The sequence below is a fragment of the Pseudonaja textilis genome, chromosome 1 (assembly GCF_049901715.1).
Source record: "Pseudonaja textilis isolate UNSWEBS1 chromosome 1, rPseTex1.2, whole genome shotgun sequence".
NCBI classification, from domain to species: Eukaryota; Metazoa; Chordata; class Lepidosauria; order Squamata; family Elapidae; genus Pseudonaja; species Pseudonaja textilis.
The window spans coordinates 193515428-193533448 of record NC_141990.1 but is presented as its reverse complement, the minus strand read 5'-3'; the positions used below and the strand labels follow the sequence as shown (position 1 = coordinate 193533448).

The window sequence follows — 18021 nt, the reverse complement described above, 5'->3', positions numbered from 1 at the left end:
CAGCGAAGTTAGAAGGGGCTTCAGTTCTAACTAACAGTGCTAAGTTAACTGATTGCAGTCCATCACTTAAGATATTACACACATATTAGGAGTTTGTTCTCCCTCCTCATCCCCCTCTCCCCCCAAAAAGTAGTGTAGTGATATGTTGAGATATTTAAGAAATAGATATCTGGCGGTATATGGGCACTTGTCAATTGCAATACCTCTGGAAAAAGCTTAATTATAAAAAATAAATGCATTGCTGAAATATTTTTAAGTAATAAAACTATTAAGCATATTATTCTAGAAACAGTGTCCAGAGATGGATTTGTAAATAATAGATGGATGATTTGATGAAAAAGTTACTAGAAGAGCTGTTTGAAAGCCATCTTTTGACAAAGGCAAGTGATGGTGTAGATAATTGATTTTGAATAACAACTGAAAGTAAGACAGAAAGTATTTTCTAGATAGTGATGATTTGTAAGAAACAAGATGTAAATAAAAATGTTGTTTTGATTTTTTTATGTAGTTTCCAAATATTGGGTATCCTACTTGCAGTCATTGCAATTACTAAACAATCTATGCTTTTTAATTCCATGCATCCTACAAACTAATTATATTTACAAGGTCAGAATGAATGCATGTTTTCAGGAAAAAAATATAGGGTTATATAAATGTGTCTTCTCTTTGGCTGTTATATCACAGTTTGTTGATCTGGAGTATAATGTGTACAATTCACAAATTTGTCTGATAACAGAAAGTGGTGTGTGATTGTGTTTATTTTACTAACCAGTATATTCACAGCAATCACTTCCAAATATCTCTCCAGTAAAGATGTGTTAATTACAAAACAGACAAGGTCTTCTATTATATTAAAGCTACTAACAAGAAGACAGCAGGAATCACACATGTAAATAGCATCATCAACCCCTATTTTAGTCCTCTGTTTTGATCTGTGAGTTGCGCATAGACCAAAGGTGCTATTAAAGACTCACTGTATGAAATAGGCAGCATTATATGAACAAAATTTATTCAACAAGAAAACAGACCTTTAACATGAATTTAACAAGCCTGAGAAATTATAAACTATCATATGCTGCAGATTCATGCAGTGATAATAAACAAAAAAAGAAAAGTAAGAGGTTTCCTTAAGCTAGCCAAACCGCTAATGGTTTTGTTATAAGCTGTCTACTGTTGAAGTGACCTCTGCAAAGTCTCAAGGCACTTGCACCAGGCAGAATTAAATCGTCCAGTTGGTGAGAAGAATTGTAGGAGCAGATATCATGTAATAATAAAAAGCTACCTTAATCTATACCCTTTTCCCCACCATGACATTAGAGGAAGCTCTTTATTTCTTCATCTTTGGAAGTAATTTTGCATTAAGCCTTTAGGCTGCATTTTAATGCACTTATAAATCAAATATTAATAAATCACAATATAAATCTTATAAATCACAATATAAATATTGTGGTCAAAGGAAGCTAAGATTTTAAAACAGTCAAATGCTAACAAAATTAAAGCAGTACTAATTTATTTTCCTTCAATTGACCCTGTGATCCAACTGCCTGTAAAAATTTCTTTTGCAGACTGTAAGGTTACTACATTGCTATTGTGCTTTGCAAAGAACTTCCAAGTACACAAACCTAGTGAAGTCTTAAGCTATAACATATATCCAAGAGCTCACCAGGGCTTTATCCTTGAATCTTACTGTAGCATAATTAACACCTCCTTCATCCACTGCTCATTAGCGTACTGGACATTAATGAGCCTATTTATTCTCATACGATTCTCTGAAGGAACTTATTTGTTCTTACTGTGCAAAAAAAGCAATTATAAGATAGCTTAGAAATCAAAATGTAGGGTGTGTTGCTGCATTTATGCTTTTTATTGCGTCCCAGATCTAATTTTAGGCTGCAGGTTGTTCAGCATGTTAGTTTTCCCTAAGACAGTTGCTATAGTGATTGCAGTGAATTCCTTTAATCTTGGTGTAGTTAAAATGTTCCTTCTTATGGGTTGAATTGATGCTGTTAAGTAAAAGCAGAATGTCACTCAAGTAATACTTTTGTCCAGTAGTTTATAAAAAAAATTAATAAGAGTAAGGAATTGAGCACAGTAACATTTTGTAGTGCAAGCCCATAAACACATCTTCCACCAAAACATATACAACTACTGATCAAAAATATAGTGTAATAAATAGATGCAGTAACATTGGTATTTAGAATTGTTAGCCCATATTCTACACAATAAAAATTTAAATCTCAAGTATGTGTTCCAAAACCGTTTTCTCCTTGAAATTCCACTGCAGAACACTAGATGGCTGAAGGCATTTTCTCAGAAAAATGATTAAAAGTGACCTTGTAAAAATGGGCCACTGTAATCCCAGCACACTTGCAAAACTGATGCATGGCCACTTATTTAGCATCCATTCAAATAGCTCATCGTGAAAAGTGCATATGGAGCTCAAATCTGAGTAGAAACAATTCTCTTATAAAACACTGCTGTCTTGGATAGGTTCCATGTTTTCTAGTGGAGCAGTCAGTTCTAATCCATTCTACGAATGCAAGTGTTAGTAGTACTCTAAAATACAAAGCACCTTGTGATTCTGATACAGTGCCAAGTAATTGTATCTTCCCCTCTGAGTAAATTCTTTATTTGTGTCATTTCTTATCCAGCAAATCTCTAGAGGACTACAGTGTAGGATATTTAGTTCTGTTTTTGCTTACTTTTAATTTATACTCCTTTGTGGTTGGGCATTTGCAGGTGTTCAAAAATTAGAACATATGGCTGAAATGCTGCTTCAGGAGTTTGGGAGATTCATAAGACTCAATCCATATACTACTAAAACTCTCCTGTCTGTTTCTAATCTTCAGTTAGCCAAACAGTGCATCATAACGCAAAAAGTTTTAAATAAAGGTACCTCAAATGTACTAACTAAAAAAAAAACAGCATATAAAAACTGGGACCCATTACTGTCATGGCATTGAAATGTTAAGAATCTTCAGACCAGTTGTATTTGCAAACTTATGGTCATTATAGCATTTGTGTGATTGTGATTGTGATTATGACTTTTGACACTCCCTGCCGGCTTCCAATAAGCAAAGTCAGTGAGGAAGCCAACAGGAAGTCAGAAGGAATACAGTGTCAGTATTTTTGTATTATAAATCTAATCCCTTCATTATTTAGTCAATAGTTTTGTTTGTGATAATAACCATATACATATTTCTTGAAATGGCACATGGAATGCAACTGTTATCCAAAAGTGGTCATGAGGCAGCAATATGCAGAGCATTGGGTTACTGCATAAAGACAATTTCTACCTTTAGGAACTACTGCTAAGGAGAGAATCAAGTTCTATTCATTCACACATTTCAGTCTAAGCAAATTTCTTGAGTGGGGGAGGGGAAGGACCCTTAAAATTATGATTGGGTGATCTGTAAAAACATACATAAATTATGCTCACTCGCCTCCCCTCCCAGGTTCTCTCTGCACAAGTTAATGCTACTGTATAATATTAAAGGCCAAAGTTGCTTGAGCTGCTGGAGGGTTGCCAGTTGTTGTAATGCTGGCAGGAGGTCAGAAGTAACTCCCTTTGCTACTGGTGTTTTTTGTTGCTGTTGTTGTTTTGCCTTTGGCCATTCGTTTTCTCTGTTATCTCTTAAACAATGATTCAACTGTCACAGGATATGCAGTGTAAAATAAATGCTTTGCCATTGGGCTTTCTTCCTTCCCTTATCAATTCATATCATTGCTCATAAAATGCTAAGCCATCATTGTTTTAATCATTGCTTGTTGAATAAATAGTATGTCTGCAAACAATTCATATAACATGCTAACATTGGTAACCATATTAAAATATACAGATTGAATATTGTGTGATCTTCATATGAAGATCACATGAACTCTAATTTAAAAGTGAGCCCATTATATCAGCAAACAAATTTCAGTTTATTTCATTTATTCAGTGCTTAAAGCAACTCTTTAGTACAGGATTCCCATTCAACTCTCTTGTTTGTTGACCAGTAAAATGTGTAGATGATATATATTTCATATCTTTGGAGCATTAGTATATTGTTTGTAGCTGTCTTGCCCTTCTGAAAAAGCATAATGACTATAAATTATCTTACATCATTTTTGAGTAACGTTTATGCATTTACCTGGTACTGCTACTGCATAAGGGGTACAGAAGACAGCTTAAGTTCTTATCTGCTGCCCATGAAAATAAACTGAAATAAGAGCCAAAAAATTGTGTAGCTTCGTAATTATTTTTTGTTGGTGGTCACAAATCTGTTTTTGTTTTTTTTTTAAAAAAAAAATCTTCATTTATTTTAGTCTTAGGGATCTTGTTGGATGCTATTGAGCCTCCAACTTCTTCCTTATGCTTCCCTTTGTGTAACGAAACGATTGTCCTCTCTCATTGTGCCACTATTTTGTATAGAAGCAGCATTTGGATTCAAATGCTCCTTCTATACAAGAACATCGTAAACATAGGGAAATGATTGCTGTTTTTGGACAATTCATCATATGCAAATGCATGCACAATTACTGAAAACCACTGTTACGTTTCTCCAGTTGAAATTTATAGCCATGTTCATTCAATTCTTTATACTGTTCTGTATATCATTGTGTAGGACTGGTGTACAGCGGAGAGAATGCCTTTCCAAAAGGCACTTATGAAAAGCAGACTGCAGACTGTTAAATGTACAGCTCATCCTAAACAACACAAACATGCATATCTTCTTAGAATGTTGAGCTCGGGCAAATTAAGAAATGGCTCAACTCTGTATGAGTAATACTCTAGTTCAGAGGTTTTCAAACCTTTTCAGGCTACAGCACTGTTCACTTAAGAAAAAAAAATCTTGCCACCTCCAATCAAAAGGCAAAGTTTTAGTGACATAAAATTGACTCATTTGAGTGAACTCTCCCCCCCCCTTAGCCTCTCACAGACGCCATTAAGATTTAGAGTACCACAGAACATAGTTTGAAAATGTCCGTTCCATTGCTCCACATTCTATCTTTCTTAGAATCAGGGAATCATTTATGGCATTTTACAGAATTAAAAATACATCATAAAGTTTTGAAAGTTACCAGCTATATTACTATCCTTATGACCTTCTTTTTGTTTCCCTTTCTTTTTGCTCTCTTTTACTCTTGGTCATGACACTGACAAGGTCATCATAATCCATCCGACAGTGTGTAGCCTCTTTCTTACTTGCAGGAAATAAAAAGCATCTGACTAGGAGGGAATACATGGGGCAAGTTCCTTGCTGGCTATAATTTTGTTGTCATTTCAAGTGTTCCGTTGGTATAATTGATGTGACACGAGTGGGCTTTACACAGGGTCCCTTAGCTTGTGCTCAGTTTCAGAGTTAGTCTCCCTATTATTCAGAAGATATTTTTAAAGTTACAATGTGTGTATATGTATGTATGTATGTATGTATGTATGTATGTATGTATGTATGTATGTATATAAACATAACTATCAAAGCAGATAAGAGAGCATGAAACTTAATTTATTTTCTCTCATCACCTTGAAAAATACAGTAATTGGTGTCCTCTTGCAATACTAAACTGAGTTGGTGTGCTGATGGCAGAGCCAGCAGGTGGTTCTTTTTTATTAATATTATAATTAAATAATTTTCTGGAAAAAGACCAAAAACAGATGTGACTTGATTGTGATGTCTCTGCTTTTCCTTGGTGCAATCACTTGTATTTTCTTCAGAGAATTGACTTTTCTGTCTTGTTTTTACAGGTTGTTATCGATGCCTTCAGATTAATCAATGCTAATATGATGGTCTTAGGACATGAACCAAGACAAACAACTTCAAATCTGGGTCACTTAAACAAGCCATCTATCCAGGTATTTAATATTAATGTACTTACTTTGAATGTGGCTTAAAATGTATGTGTCTATGAATATACAGACACGCACGAAATTTGATTTGCTATTTAGATCTAGTGATTACTTCTTGAATTTTTAATCATTTCAGATGGCATGAAGATGTTAGTAACACATACTACTCTTTTACAGTTGCTGTGTCCTGATAAAATGTGCTGTTCTTTTAGAAATTGTCTGCAGATTTTTTCCTTAAGTTGTTCAAATCATTTTATATGCATGTTTGTGACTATTACATGACGGGGAAGGCAGTGCCTTATTGATGTTAATGGGTTCTGTTACTCTTCGCTTTAATTTTCCTTATGGATACAAAGGTCAGTAGAGCAGTTTAGATTATTTCTTGGAAAACAGATACTGACTACAGTACATGTATGCCACAAATACATTTTCCTCAAGAGGCGTTGTTTATAGTTTCTCTGAGAACAGGCAAGGGACCTGTGCTTTCTTCATGAACCTGTAGACTCTGGGTGATATTCATTATTAACTTTGTATGTATGGTAATAAATCTAAAAGCCCACTCGTAGTATTGGGCAGAACCCAGAAAATAATTTCAGAATGAAATCGTTAAGAATAGTTTATGTCTTTTAATGGAGTTACTTCCATGAGATATGCATAGGATTGCAAATTACTGTTCTTAAACTTATTTCCTAATAATAATAATAATCCCAGGTCCTTTGGAAGGATTTGATAGGTGGATAAAAATGCCATATAAAGGACTTGATAAGTGATCTAAAATCTGCCAAACTGCTCAACCAAGTATAATAATGATTTTTTAATAAATAAGAAATAATTTACTATTTCCTAAATAAATCTGTTGGAATCTCAAGACTGCAGGTCAAAAAAGATGAAATCCCTCAGGAAATAAAACTTTATATTGTTATTAGTTGACTCCATTTTTCCTTTATAAAGATGTTGATTTTTAAATTTCATTTTAGAAATATGAAGCAGCCATCAAGCATGTTCCCATTCCATCATCATCTGCAGATGAATTTACATTTTTTGTTTACTGTTAAGAATTACAGTAGTACTTCTCTTAATTGCAAGCAATACCTCTCATATTCCCCACTGGTCCAGGTTTTAAGATGATTTAGAGAATGTTCGAGAACACAGCTTTGTCTTAGCTGCAATGAAGTTTGGTGTGGATGTATTTACATCTTCTGGATGAGCTGAGAGTAAGGGAATCTGTTCTGAAAACTTGCTAGAAGGAAAGAGGATGTAATTATGCAGTTGTTTGTTTTGTAAGTTCCAGACCAAGATATTAAATTAATCTTATAAATAACATTGAATGTGAGATCTACTTAGCCATAGTATGTGATGCATGTTCTTAAAACAAGTATTCCCCCATGAATGATTATTGCTTTGTCATTATCATTTTCCCATGCTAAAGGTAATATTGCCAAAAATATTATTTTTCTTTTCAAATGAATTTTAAAAATCCCAGTTAGTTGCCACCAGAAATCTAATTATTTCTCTGAAGATTAATTACAGGACTTCTAATAGCAACACATGCTGCAAACACAGTACTTGTAGTTGAAAACAGCAAATACTACTGTTGGCTTGCAATTTTTGTTCTTATCTTGACAATAGTATCTGTCAATAGTTTATGCTCATATTTCAAACACTATATGGGCTTCATGAATAATTATCTACAGATTTCCCTAATAAAATAGAACAACTTTTTCAATACTAAATAATTTCTATTTAACAAGAATGAATAAAATTACTTCCTATTAGAATTGGTATAAACTACAAAGCCTAATGAGTATGGAAGAACCCTCTAATGTTTTTGATTGGGTGCAGGCAAGCCTGTGCTTGTATGTTTCTAGAGAATATATTACTGGGCCTTTCAAGGCAGTATGTAATGACCTCTTATGCAAACCCCACGGTATTGTACTGCTTCCTAATTTTTCTATTTTTTATTGTTTGCTTTTGGAAAGTTAAGAAGTACCAGTATCTTACTTTCAGTTTAGCCATTATATAAAAGTACAGTTAGCCTATAAGATTGCTTCTTGCTTGTTTCAGCTATAACCCTGACTTGCTGTACAGTATGTTTAAACATTTCCTCTAAAGTTATTCAATTTACCACATCCCATTTGTTACGAAAAGAACTACCAAAAAGGGTATCTGCATAATATTTGGTAATATTTCCTCATATAAGATGTAATACAGCTGCTTCCACTACTGAAGAGGTAGGCTGCTCTTTAGTGGAAACACTAGCAACAGAAGAAAAGCTTAGCAGCAGTATTCAGTTGAGGATTTAATTCTACTTTGTACATCTGTGGCTTTTTTGGATCCTAATCAGAAATAGTTCTGGGCATTTATTTAACTTTTGTTTGAATTAGAGAATCAGATTAGAATTGAATTTTAACAGAAATACAGATTCTTGCTGGTTTGCTTATAATCATTTGAAAAACTTTTGAATTATAAATTCTCCACAATTATAACCTGTGATATATTTATGTGTTCCACTCCATTTATATGCTACCCCTACTGTAGATTCACACTAAACAACTGAAATCCTTTTAAGTTAAACCCATTAATTAGGACAATGATTAATTATACCGTATACCAAGGTATTATTTTAAAAGTATCTCTGCCCTATTGTATATTTATTTCCTTGCCATTAAAATATGTTTCATTGAGTTTGCAACACTAGAACATCTAGCTATATTTAAGTAGCTGCATATGTTGAGGAAAAAATGTTCAAGTAACTCACAGCCTAAATGCAATATTTTAAGATAACTAATCTGTTTTGTTGGCAGAAATGATCACGTGCATTTTAGTAATGCTTTTTAAACATTCTCTTTCTAGGCTTTAATCCATGGGTTGAACAGACATTACTATTCCATTACTATCAACTACAGGAAGAATGAATTAGAACAGAAGGCAAGCTCTGTTTTCCTAGAATATTTTCAGTTACTAACAACAAAAAATGTATTTGTCACTTTGATTCTTTATTACAGCAGGGAAATTTTTCTGACCAAGAGCTACAGCGGATGGGGCAGTGTTACCAACATATATTGGGCTATGGTTGGGGAGGTTAATTACCTCAAAATATTTTTCTTTTGTTTTTTATGTTTTTTCCCCAAATTATATTGAGCCTATTTTAAGGTTTAACACTACCATTTTTGAGTATTCCTTTCCAACTAGTAAGAAAATGCTGTTGAAATTTATTAACCACAATAATTTGGCGTCTCCACTTCTGACTAATGTCATATAGCTAATCTATTGTCACCCCAAATAAAATCTCAATGTGAACTCTGGTAGAAAGCAACATTTCTTCCAGAAGGCATCTGCATGCATAAGTAGTCAATGTGCTAGTAAATATGTGGTTGGCAAAAATCAGTCTGATTTAGAGAATTTATGAACATCTTTGTTTAAATTATGATAAAAATATGGCCATTCTATTTTTAAAGCTACATGTTTCTGAAAGCTATTTTCTGTTTTTGTAGTGCTATTACAATGAATCTGTTAATTTTCTTGCCTTTATTTATTTTTAAAAGCATATACACTCTTTTCTTACATAGCTCAAACCTGCTTACACAAGCTAGCTTATCCATATAATCCATCTAAAAATAATTCAGCTATTCTTGAATATTTACAACCAACAAAACATATAAACAGAAGCAATTGATTGAAGATTTATTTTGCAAAGCATATTAAGTAAGTTTATCAGCCTTCTCGAACACTTGCATGACTGGCAGCTTTGTTCAAGGAGCTTCTTGTGTAACACTGGGACTATCATTATTATTCTTTGAAAGAAAAATTGTATTTTTTTAAAAAACATTTTCTGAGATAAATTCGGTGAAGGGTTATTAGATCAGCCACAGGTTTGATTCCCCCACTCAAATATAACTATAGGTATACTTTTGTATCTATAATTCCAGTAGTCTAACTAAAAACATAACTATCCTTTTTTCCAAGTTTGCTAATTCTTCCCAAATTCAGACATTTTAGTTGTTATGCCCACAACAGATTCCATCTGTTGATGATTAAAGTTGATTTTAGAGACAATGTAACTGTTCAGATACCTTTCCATACTAATTATCTTTATAGGAGAATGTAGACATTAACTAAGGTCATTGTTCAATCGTAAGTGTTCAGTAGTGTTCTTCAAGGTGACAGATTCAAACTGAAAAGCAGTCTCCTCACCAGAAGCTCAGTTGGGCTTGCAAGAATTAAGTGCTAAGGTCTTTGCGGCTTCAAATTCTCACTGCTGTAGTAAACACAGGAGGGCAATTTTGTTGAAGCAGGAAACGGCTTTGTGAGCTGAGATGCTCTATATGATGTACCTGTACTTTCAAGAGATGGAAAAAGTGATCTTTGATCTGGGTTTTTTGCATCTTCTCCCCCCGCCCCTTGCATTCTGGAGGTTGAGCTTTAAAATTAAGCTATGGAAACATTACTTTGGTTCATTTCACGGCATACACTTTTATAAAGGTGATAACAGTAATTGTCAAGTGTGATTTAAAAAGGGTTTAAGAAATTTCATCAACGTATGCAGCCTTTGCACAGTGTCCTGGCATCCATGTTTCCTGTATCTTCCTTGTCTGTATTCATGATTTCATACTCATGGCCGAGAATAGGACTTCTGCTGTTTTAACACCAATTATTTATTGGAAGCTGATAGTCTGGCAAAAGGCCTAAAACCACATGAACCCAAACATGTTTTAGCACTCAATCATGTCTTCATAAATCCCCCTATGAGTGTGGGTTCAAATTTCACAGTGACCTTACAGAGCAAACAATTTTTATCTTCTCAGATGGACTCAGAGGGAATGGATAGTTAAGTCTATGGTGTGCTAATCTATGAGACAGAAAAAGTTATCTGAGGTAGCCTAGGTAATTCGAGCTTGACACCAGTTTTCTAAATTTAAACTCCCATGCTAGAAACTTTTGTATCTCTTTGTATTTATTATGATAAAGCATAATAACTGAGCTGGTTTTAGGTCTGTATTCTGTCTCCTATAGACAACATGCTTCTGGTATGGCACTGGAATGTTGTCCCCCTTGAAATGAAGGATTCAACAGTCTTTGCAGATTTCCTGTTTTTGTGCCATGTTTTCTCCCGCCCCTCTATGTTAAAGAATGGAGGGAAGAATCTCTTTAAAAAAAAAAAAAGAGTCCACAATCTTGCTGGAAGTTAGAAAGGAAAAGAACATTATTAAATATTCCCTCCCAGTCTTCTGACTCTTTTTCCCCTGTTCTGGATTAGAACTCATGTTAAGAAATGCTTGTATCATTATTTATTTATATTTATTTATTAATTTTATATGCCACTTATCTCATTGTAACAGTGACTCTGGGTGGTTTATAGCATAATAATGAGATAATACAAAATGATTAAAAATTAAGAAACATTAAATCTTGAACCAGAGTTTTTCTGGACACCAAGACAGGCAACATATAAATTTAATAATAAATTAACAAAAAAAATTAGGTCTAACCCACTAGATATTTGTGATTTCTCATCTGTCCTCCTAATGCTACTTCCATGTTCAAAATGTATAAATTATTTTCCTGTATAAGCCACAAATACAATTATTTTACTATTTGCTCTCTATTGTTTTTCTTCTTTTTTTTCTTTTGGGTAGATGTTACTGAATTTACATAAGAAAAGTTGGATGGAAGGTTTAACTCTTCAAGACTACAGCGAGCACTGTAAACTCAATGAAACTGTGGTAAAGGAAATGCTGGAACTAGCAAAGAACTATAACAAGGTACCATATTGGGCCTCTGCCAGACAATTACTTGACCATATAATTTGTCAGATTACCTTCTGGAAGCATTGATTCAAAAATTGATTTCAATGTAATGTGGAGAAAAAAGAAATACCCAACCTTGAAAATATAAAATGGCATTAATCATTTCAAGAAATTAGCACAACTTATTTTAACATCATGGAAATGGATAGGCCTTGCCTTTTAATTTTTAAAAAACTCAAGTCATTGCTGCAGTCAACAGCAAAGAAACGCTGAGTTTTGTGAAAAGATGTGCAGGTCAAGAATAGTGAAAAGGCTTCTTGCTTGTGTTGTCAGAGGAACTTGTGTTAGAGTCAATGACATTTGTACAATCCATATTATTTCTGGATTTGTTCTCTATTCATTGTATTGAGAAGGTATATTGCTCTGACCAAATTGATATTAACCACATGCCACCGAGCACTTCTAAAAATCATTCAAATAATTTTGAGGAAGGCATTGACTTATGTCCTGATGTACTAGTTAGTTCCTTTGATAAACTACCACAGTTAGGTGTGTGTGTGTATGTGTTAAAATAACATTAAAGCTTCAGCTTCAATGGAAAAAGACAAAGTTTATATTTTGAAAAGCTTTTGGAATAATAAGTTATTAAATACCAACCTTTTCTACATTTGTTTTTCAGGCTGTGGAAGAAGAGGATAAAATGACACCTGAACAGCTGGCAATAAAAAATGTTGGCAAGCAGGTGAGGAATTACAGTGGCATGAAAAAAATTACCTGGGTGATTTTTTTTGTTCTTAATTTCTGTAACAGCCATTTATTTCCACTATAATTACTTAAAGTCAGTAATTTAAAAGTGTATCAACAATAGACATAAAATTGACATTTGACATCTGCCACTGGTATATCCAGGCAGTCCTTACTTATCAACCACAATTGGGACCAGAAATCTGGTTAAGTGAAGCAGACACTAAGTAATACCAAGACTGTGCTTAGGATCTTAATTTAGCTTTCCTTTGCTATGAAGATCATAAATATGAGGATTGTAAAGTTATTTTTTCATCACCATTGTATCTGCAAATGGTTGCTAAATCAGTCACTAAACAAGTATCTATAAAGTAATTTTTCTTCCTTAATAAACCATCTTTTATCCCTAGCCTTATATATAGTGTGTTTACATATAATATTCAGGATGCCTGAGTATAATGTTGTAATCAAGAATTTATTTGTTTATTAAATCTCTAGAACACCCAGCTCAATTAGTGACTCAATATAAGGAAGTCACAATTTCTGTTACATTGTTCCGTTATAATGTGCTAAAAAGAAAATCTCTAAATTGCAGATTTATAACTCTGCTTTGAAATGAAAGTGAGCATTAGTTACAGTGGATGGCTAGAGGCTGGATTATATATCAGAAATGTGCAGTTTAAACATTACTTGATTAGGTGTCTTAAGTTTTGTAGTTGTGTCTCTGCACTTTTCCTTAGTTTTAGAAATAATATTAAATGAACATTCATATGGTATATTGATTCCCATAATTTCTTCAAGCACATTTAATTGGAGATTAGTTTTATGTTGTATGTGCATTCCAGCGGACCTGGGTTCAGAAAATCGCTTGTCTAAAAAGTTATCTAAATATTCTTGGATTTATTTTGATAAGTTTAGGAGGGAAGCTGTGTTGAACTGTAGTTTCATCTCCATACTATAAGAGAAATTAACTCAAAAGATACTTAATTTGTTTTTAGAAAAGATTGTCACGACTTTTGCTTTTGAATGTATGATTATTTAGCTATTATTTTAATTGTGTCTTTATTGTTCAGTATCTTGTTTTGCCTATTAACTGCCTTGAATACTATCAGATGGAAAGATGAGGTACATATTTAAATAACAATAAACTTCAGCAGTCTAACCTTCATAGCTAACTATTGGGAAATATAGCTCAGCAGTCTCTATTTCTGCAGAACAATATCGTTGGAAGAGAAAACTCTAAACATCACAGAACCTGCAGGGGTTTTTAAAGTAGTTCTTAAATTTAACAATACAATTAAATAAAATCTGAATTATTGCAGATATTAAAATAAAAAATCATCACTATTAGCTTTAGTTATCTAGATGATGAAACAACAATGTGAAGTTGGTGCTTAATAGCTTTTATTTTTTCTGATCCCTTTGAAATGAATTGGGCTTTTCTTAAAAGCTTAGTCTTAGATCAGGGGTCTCCAACCTTGGCAACTTTAAGCCTGGGGGACTTCAACTCCCAGAATCCTGGCTTAAAGCCAGTCCCCCAGGCTTAAAGTTCCAAGGTTGGAGATCCCTACCTTAGATAATAGTAGCTAAGTGACATGCCTGGTGGAAGTGATTCAGGAAAGTATGACCAGAGATTTGGATCCAGTGAGGAATCTTTCTTCCAAGCTGATTTTCTCCTTAATGTAACTATGTTAACCAATCCAGACATGGACATGCATCTTTTTTCACTCCAATAGCAAGCTATGCATAAATTAAATACTTCTAAAAAAACACCTTAGCGTTACTTCAGGTTTTCTACTGCAACGGGAGTTTTCCCCTTAAGTGTATTTTAAGGTTTGTTTTCATTTATTTAATTGGAAAGTGCTTTTGTTTTGAGTGAGTATGTCTTAAAATAACATGGGATGAAATCCCAGTTCCATTGGAAGCAAATGGCAAAGCTCCCATTGATTTCATTAATGAACTTGATAAATAAAGAATGTTATGATGGAGTTATTATTTAAATTGACCGGTAATTTACAAAGGTGATGCCTATATAAGTAGTTAAATATAGTGTACAGTATGCGAGATGTATATATATTATCATTACTTCTGAATCGCCATGTAAAAGTAAATAATCTACTGTACATCATAAACTCCAAACACAATTCCTTCCAGCAGCCAGCACCCAGATAAACAGGAATTAACACCAGATAGACATCAACAAAAAAAATAATACCCTAATCAAGAAACTACCAAAGGAAAGCCACATCCCCCCAAACTGGCAGGTCAAGCAGACCACCTATTTATAAATAATATAAATGTTTACTAGCACTGATGATGTTACCTAGTTGGTAATGAAACATCTGAAGTAAACAATCAAATTTAGAGAGCATCAATAACTCCACAGTATTTATATTTGATATTAAATGACCAAGAAAACACTATAGTTGGCGGTATAACAATAAATAACTAATGCATAGAAAGAAATGTAAATCCAAGTGTTCAAAATTCCAATTTTACATCAATACTGGGACAGTAGTCAGATAGATATAAACAATATGCAGTCCTGGACAATCTGACCCTAAACCGCTTAGAAAGCGCTGTAAAGCGGTATATAAGTCTAAGTGCTCATAATTTCAGCAATATTTTATTAGATACTGCCTTATATTGCTTGCATAACAGAACTCTGAACTTTAATTGCTCCTTAACTGTATCAGTATTAAATGGAAACCACCATTTGTAAATGTGATATTTCAATAAATTATAAACGTTTTTAACATTATATTTTAGGATCCTAAACGTCATTTAGAAGAACACGTGGATGTGCTGATGACTTGCAACATTGTCCAGTGTTTAGCAGCAATGTTGGATACTGTTGTATTTAAATAATGACTTACTCATAAATGTTATTTGCTGACTATTATCATCCATTGTTTAAAGGACTGAGGCTAAGATATATTTGGATGTCAGAGACATCTGGCATCATTTGCAGTTTAAGAGCATCACTCTTAACACCTTTTCATCTATGTTGTGCAATTACTTTGGCTATTTTTTTAATGCAAGATCTCTGCAGATGCTAAAACAATTCAAGAACCAGGTTAAAAAGTGTATTTTCATTTTGATTTTTGAAGATAATTGGCAGCACATATATATATTCTTTATTGCTATGTGGCTTTTTAAAAAGTCTGTTAAACTCCCTAGTATTTTGCTGACATTGTAACTGAGAAAGAATCAATTATTGACAATACTGTACAAAATTCAACAAGGAGACGGATGCCTTTCTATAAAGACTTGTGCCATGGACACATTTTTTTTCCAAAAACTTACTCAGATTACAGATTCCTTTTATATGAATCACGGTTAAGTCCCACAGTATTTTTACCAGCTTGGACTCAACCTTGCAATACAAGAAAGAAAACAGAAAAGCTCACAGACAAATGCAAAGCACTTCCCATTATTAACTATAGTGTTTCTAAAAGCCCCTGGATTAAGGCATTTAAGTCAGAGGGATGTGCCTTCAGGAAGGCCTAAACCTATTTCTGCTGCATTCACCACAAGGAAAGTAGAGTTGCATAAGGTTTTAAAGATAATTTGAGACTATTTGGCTCTGACCTAACAAAATAATAACTGCTGATAGTAGTAATAGCTAACATTAATTTGATGATATTTGAACAATATTTGTAGATAAGAAGCAATGAGACACGTGCTATTGATCTTGCCAAAATGCCAATGAAAACCTGATCATAAATTTTGTTGAATCTTTCGTCTAATGACATTTCTGTAACTTCCACATCTGCTTTGTCAAACACAAAACTCAGTAGGCTTCCCCCAAAGTACAATTTTCTGTACCCATCCCCAACTTTCCTCCTTTCATATAGCTATAAATGGTTCTACAGTGTATGAACAAAACACAGAAGATAATAAAAGCTTGGAACCAACACCTGAAAAGTTACAACAAATCTGTTACAGACAAGGTCATCAAAATATGGATATTCTTTGTCAACATACTCTGTAAATACCATTGAAGTGCATACTAAAACGTCAAATTACAATATATTTTGGGGGTTTTTTTCTTTTTAACCAAAAGACACTTTTGAAAGAAAGCTGCGGGGGCTTTCCAACATTATGTACACAACTAAAGTATAAGGAAAAAATATTGACTGCTTTATGAGATACTGTTATGGGAACCAATTTTTAATTTGTAAATGAAGTACAAATTTATAAATGAATAAAGGAATACAAATTGCTAAGAAATAGTCTGGGTCTATTTTTTTATTTGTATAATTGATAAAATTTAACCATCACAGTACTTTTTATTTTTATTTTTTGTTTTTATTCCACTTTTATTATTTTTATGAATACATATTTAAAAAACCCTAATATGTAATCGCTTTATTTGCTGTGCTCCCTGTCTAAGTCAACAGAAATCAATTATTTGTTGATTTTTATCTCGCCTTTCTTATTTTTATAAATACAACGTTTTAAAAAACCCTAATATACAATTGCTTTATTTACTGTGCTCCGTATACAGGCAGATATAAATCAGCAGAGATCTTATATAAGAGCTTAACATTATTTTCAATATAAGGTTTTTCTCTTTGGCATACTTTAAATTTGAAATATTTTATTTTATAAAAGAAATATCAATTTAGGTAAGCACTGAGCAGAATTTCCAATAGTCATGGAGTGAAACATCAATACTTTGCAATGCTTTCTAGCTAATTAACACTTCCTTGAGGATAGGAAATGTTACCCCCTGCCTGAAGGAGGCAGTTATTAGACTTATTTTTTTATTATTTTCTTTTTTATAAATCTTCCCTTGATCCAGCAGATCTGTGCAATTATAGGCTAGTCTCAAGACATTTCATTACTGGAAATGGTAATCATAAATATGATGACCTCACAGCTCCAGATGCATCTAGATTATGCTGAGAATCTGAACCATTTTTAATTAGACTTTTGACTGGTATATAGTAGTGACAATGGTTTGGTCATCTAAGTGATCACCCATACTAAAATGGACAGGGAGAGTGCAGCCTGCTAAATCTTTTGGGCACAGATATGTATATATATTTTTTATACCATCCATTATGCTATTCTGAACTCTGGCAGGATTAGGCATTTAGGATATTATTTTATATTTCTGCTCCTTCCTCTGTCTAGGATGCTACAGTGTCCCACAGAGATCTCCCATTGACATGAAAAGTCCTGATCTACCTGTCACTGAATTCATAGTTGACATAGTGAATTTGCAAAATTATAGCCAACTGTCAGCTACAATCTTTCCCAAATCAGACTGGGCAGCAATTTCCCATGGAGTAGTTCTATCCCGCCTTGATTATTGCTAAATATTCTGTGTGCCTCTGCCTTTGACAAAACCTTGAAACTTCAATTGGTGGAAATGCAGAAGCTAACTGGAACAAAATGCAATAATTGTGTGACACCTGCATTAAAAAATGACCATTTACAGCTAATTGATTACTGGGTACAATAAAAGTCATTGACAGATCAAACAAACAGAAGAGAATCTGACAATTAAATTGAATAACTCGGCCACCTTTTGCGCTTCATATCTGCAGGAATAAACTTGGAGATATTCCCTCAGCTTCTGATCTGTGATGGAGAGCTATTCCTGTGCCATTCCAGGCCATGAATGCACTTTATCAGAAGTCAGAAGTAATGTTTCCTTCCAAGTTACATCCTGTTTACAATTTAAGTTGG

General features: G+C 33.5%; 1 protein-coding gene across 4 annotated transcripts in view; it reads left to right on the top strand.

Moving 5' to 3' along the window:
- The window catches only part of PSMD14 (proteasome 26S subunit, non-ATPase 14), a 112720-nt gene extending 96166 nt beyond the window's left edge, over nucleotides 1–16554 (top strand). For all 4 annotated transcript variants that reach the window (XM_087920083.1, XM_026697157.2, XM_087920084.1 and 1 more), the window contains 5 exons: nucleotides 5729–5836; nucleotides 8684–8758; nucleotides 11467–11592; nucleotides 12257–12319; nucleotides 15091–16554. In XM_087920083.1, coding sequence (XP_087776209.1) covers nucleotides 5729–5836; nucleotides 8684–8758; nucleotides 11467–11592; nucleotides 12257–12319; nucleotides 15091–15189 — 471 coding nt within the window. In that variant the 3' untranslated portion in view covers nucleotides 15190–16554. The remainder of the gene's footprint in view (nucleotides 1–5728; nucleotides 5837–8683; nucleotides 8759–11466; nucleotides 11593–12256; nucleotides 12320–15090) is intronic.
- The last annotated feature ends 1467 nt before the right edge of the window (nucleotides 16555–18021 follow it).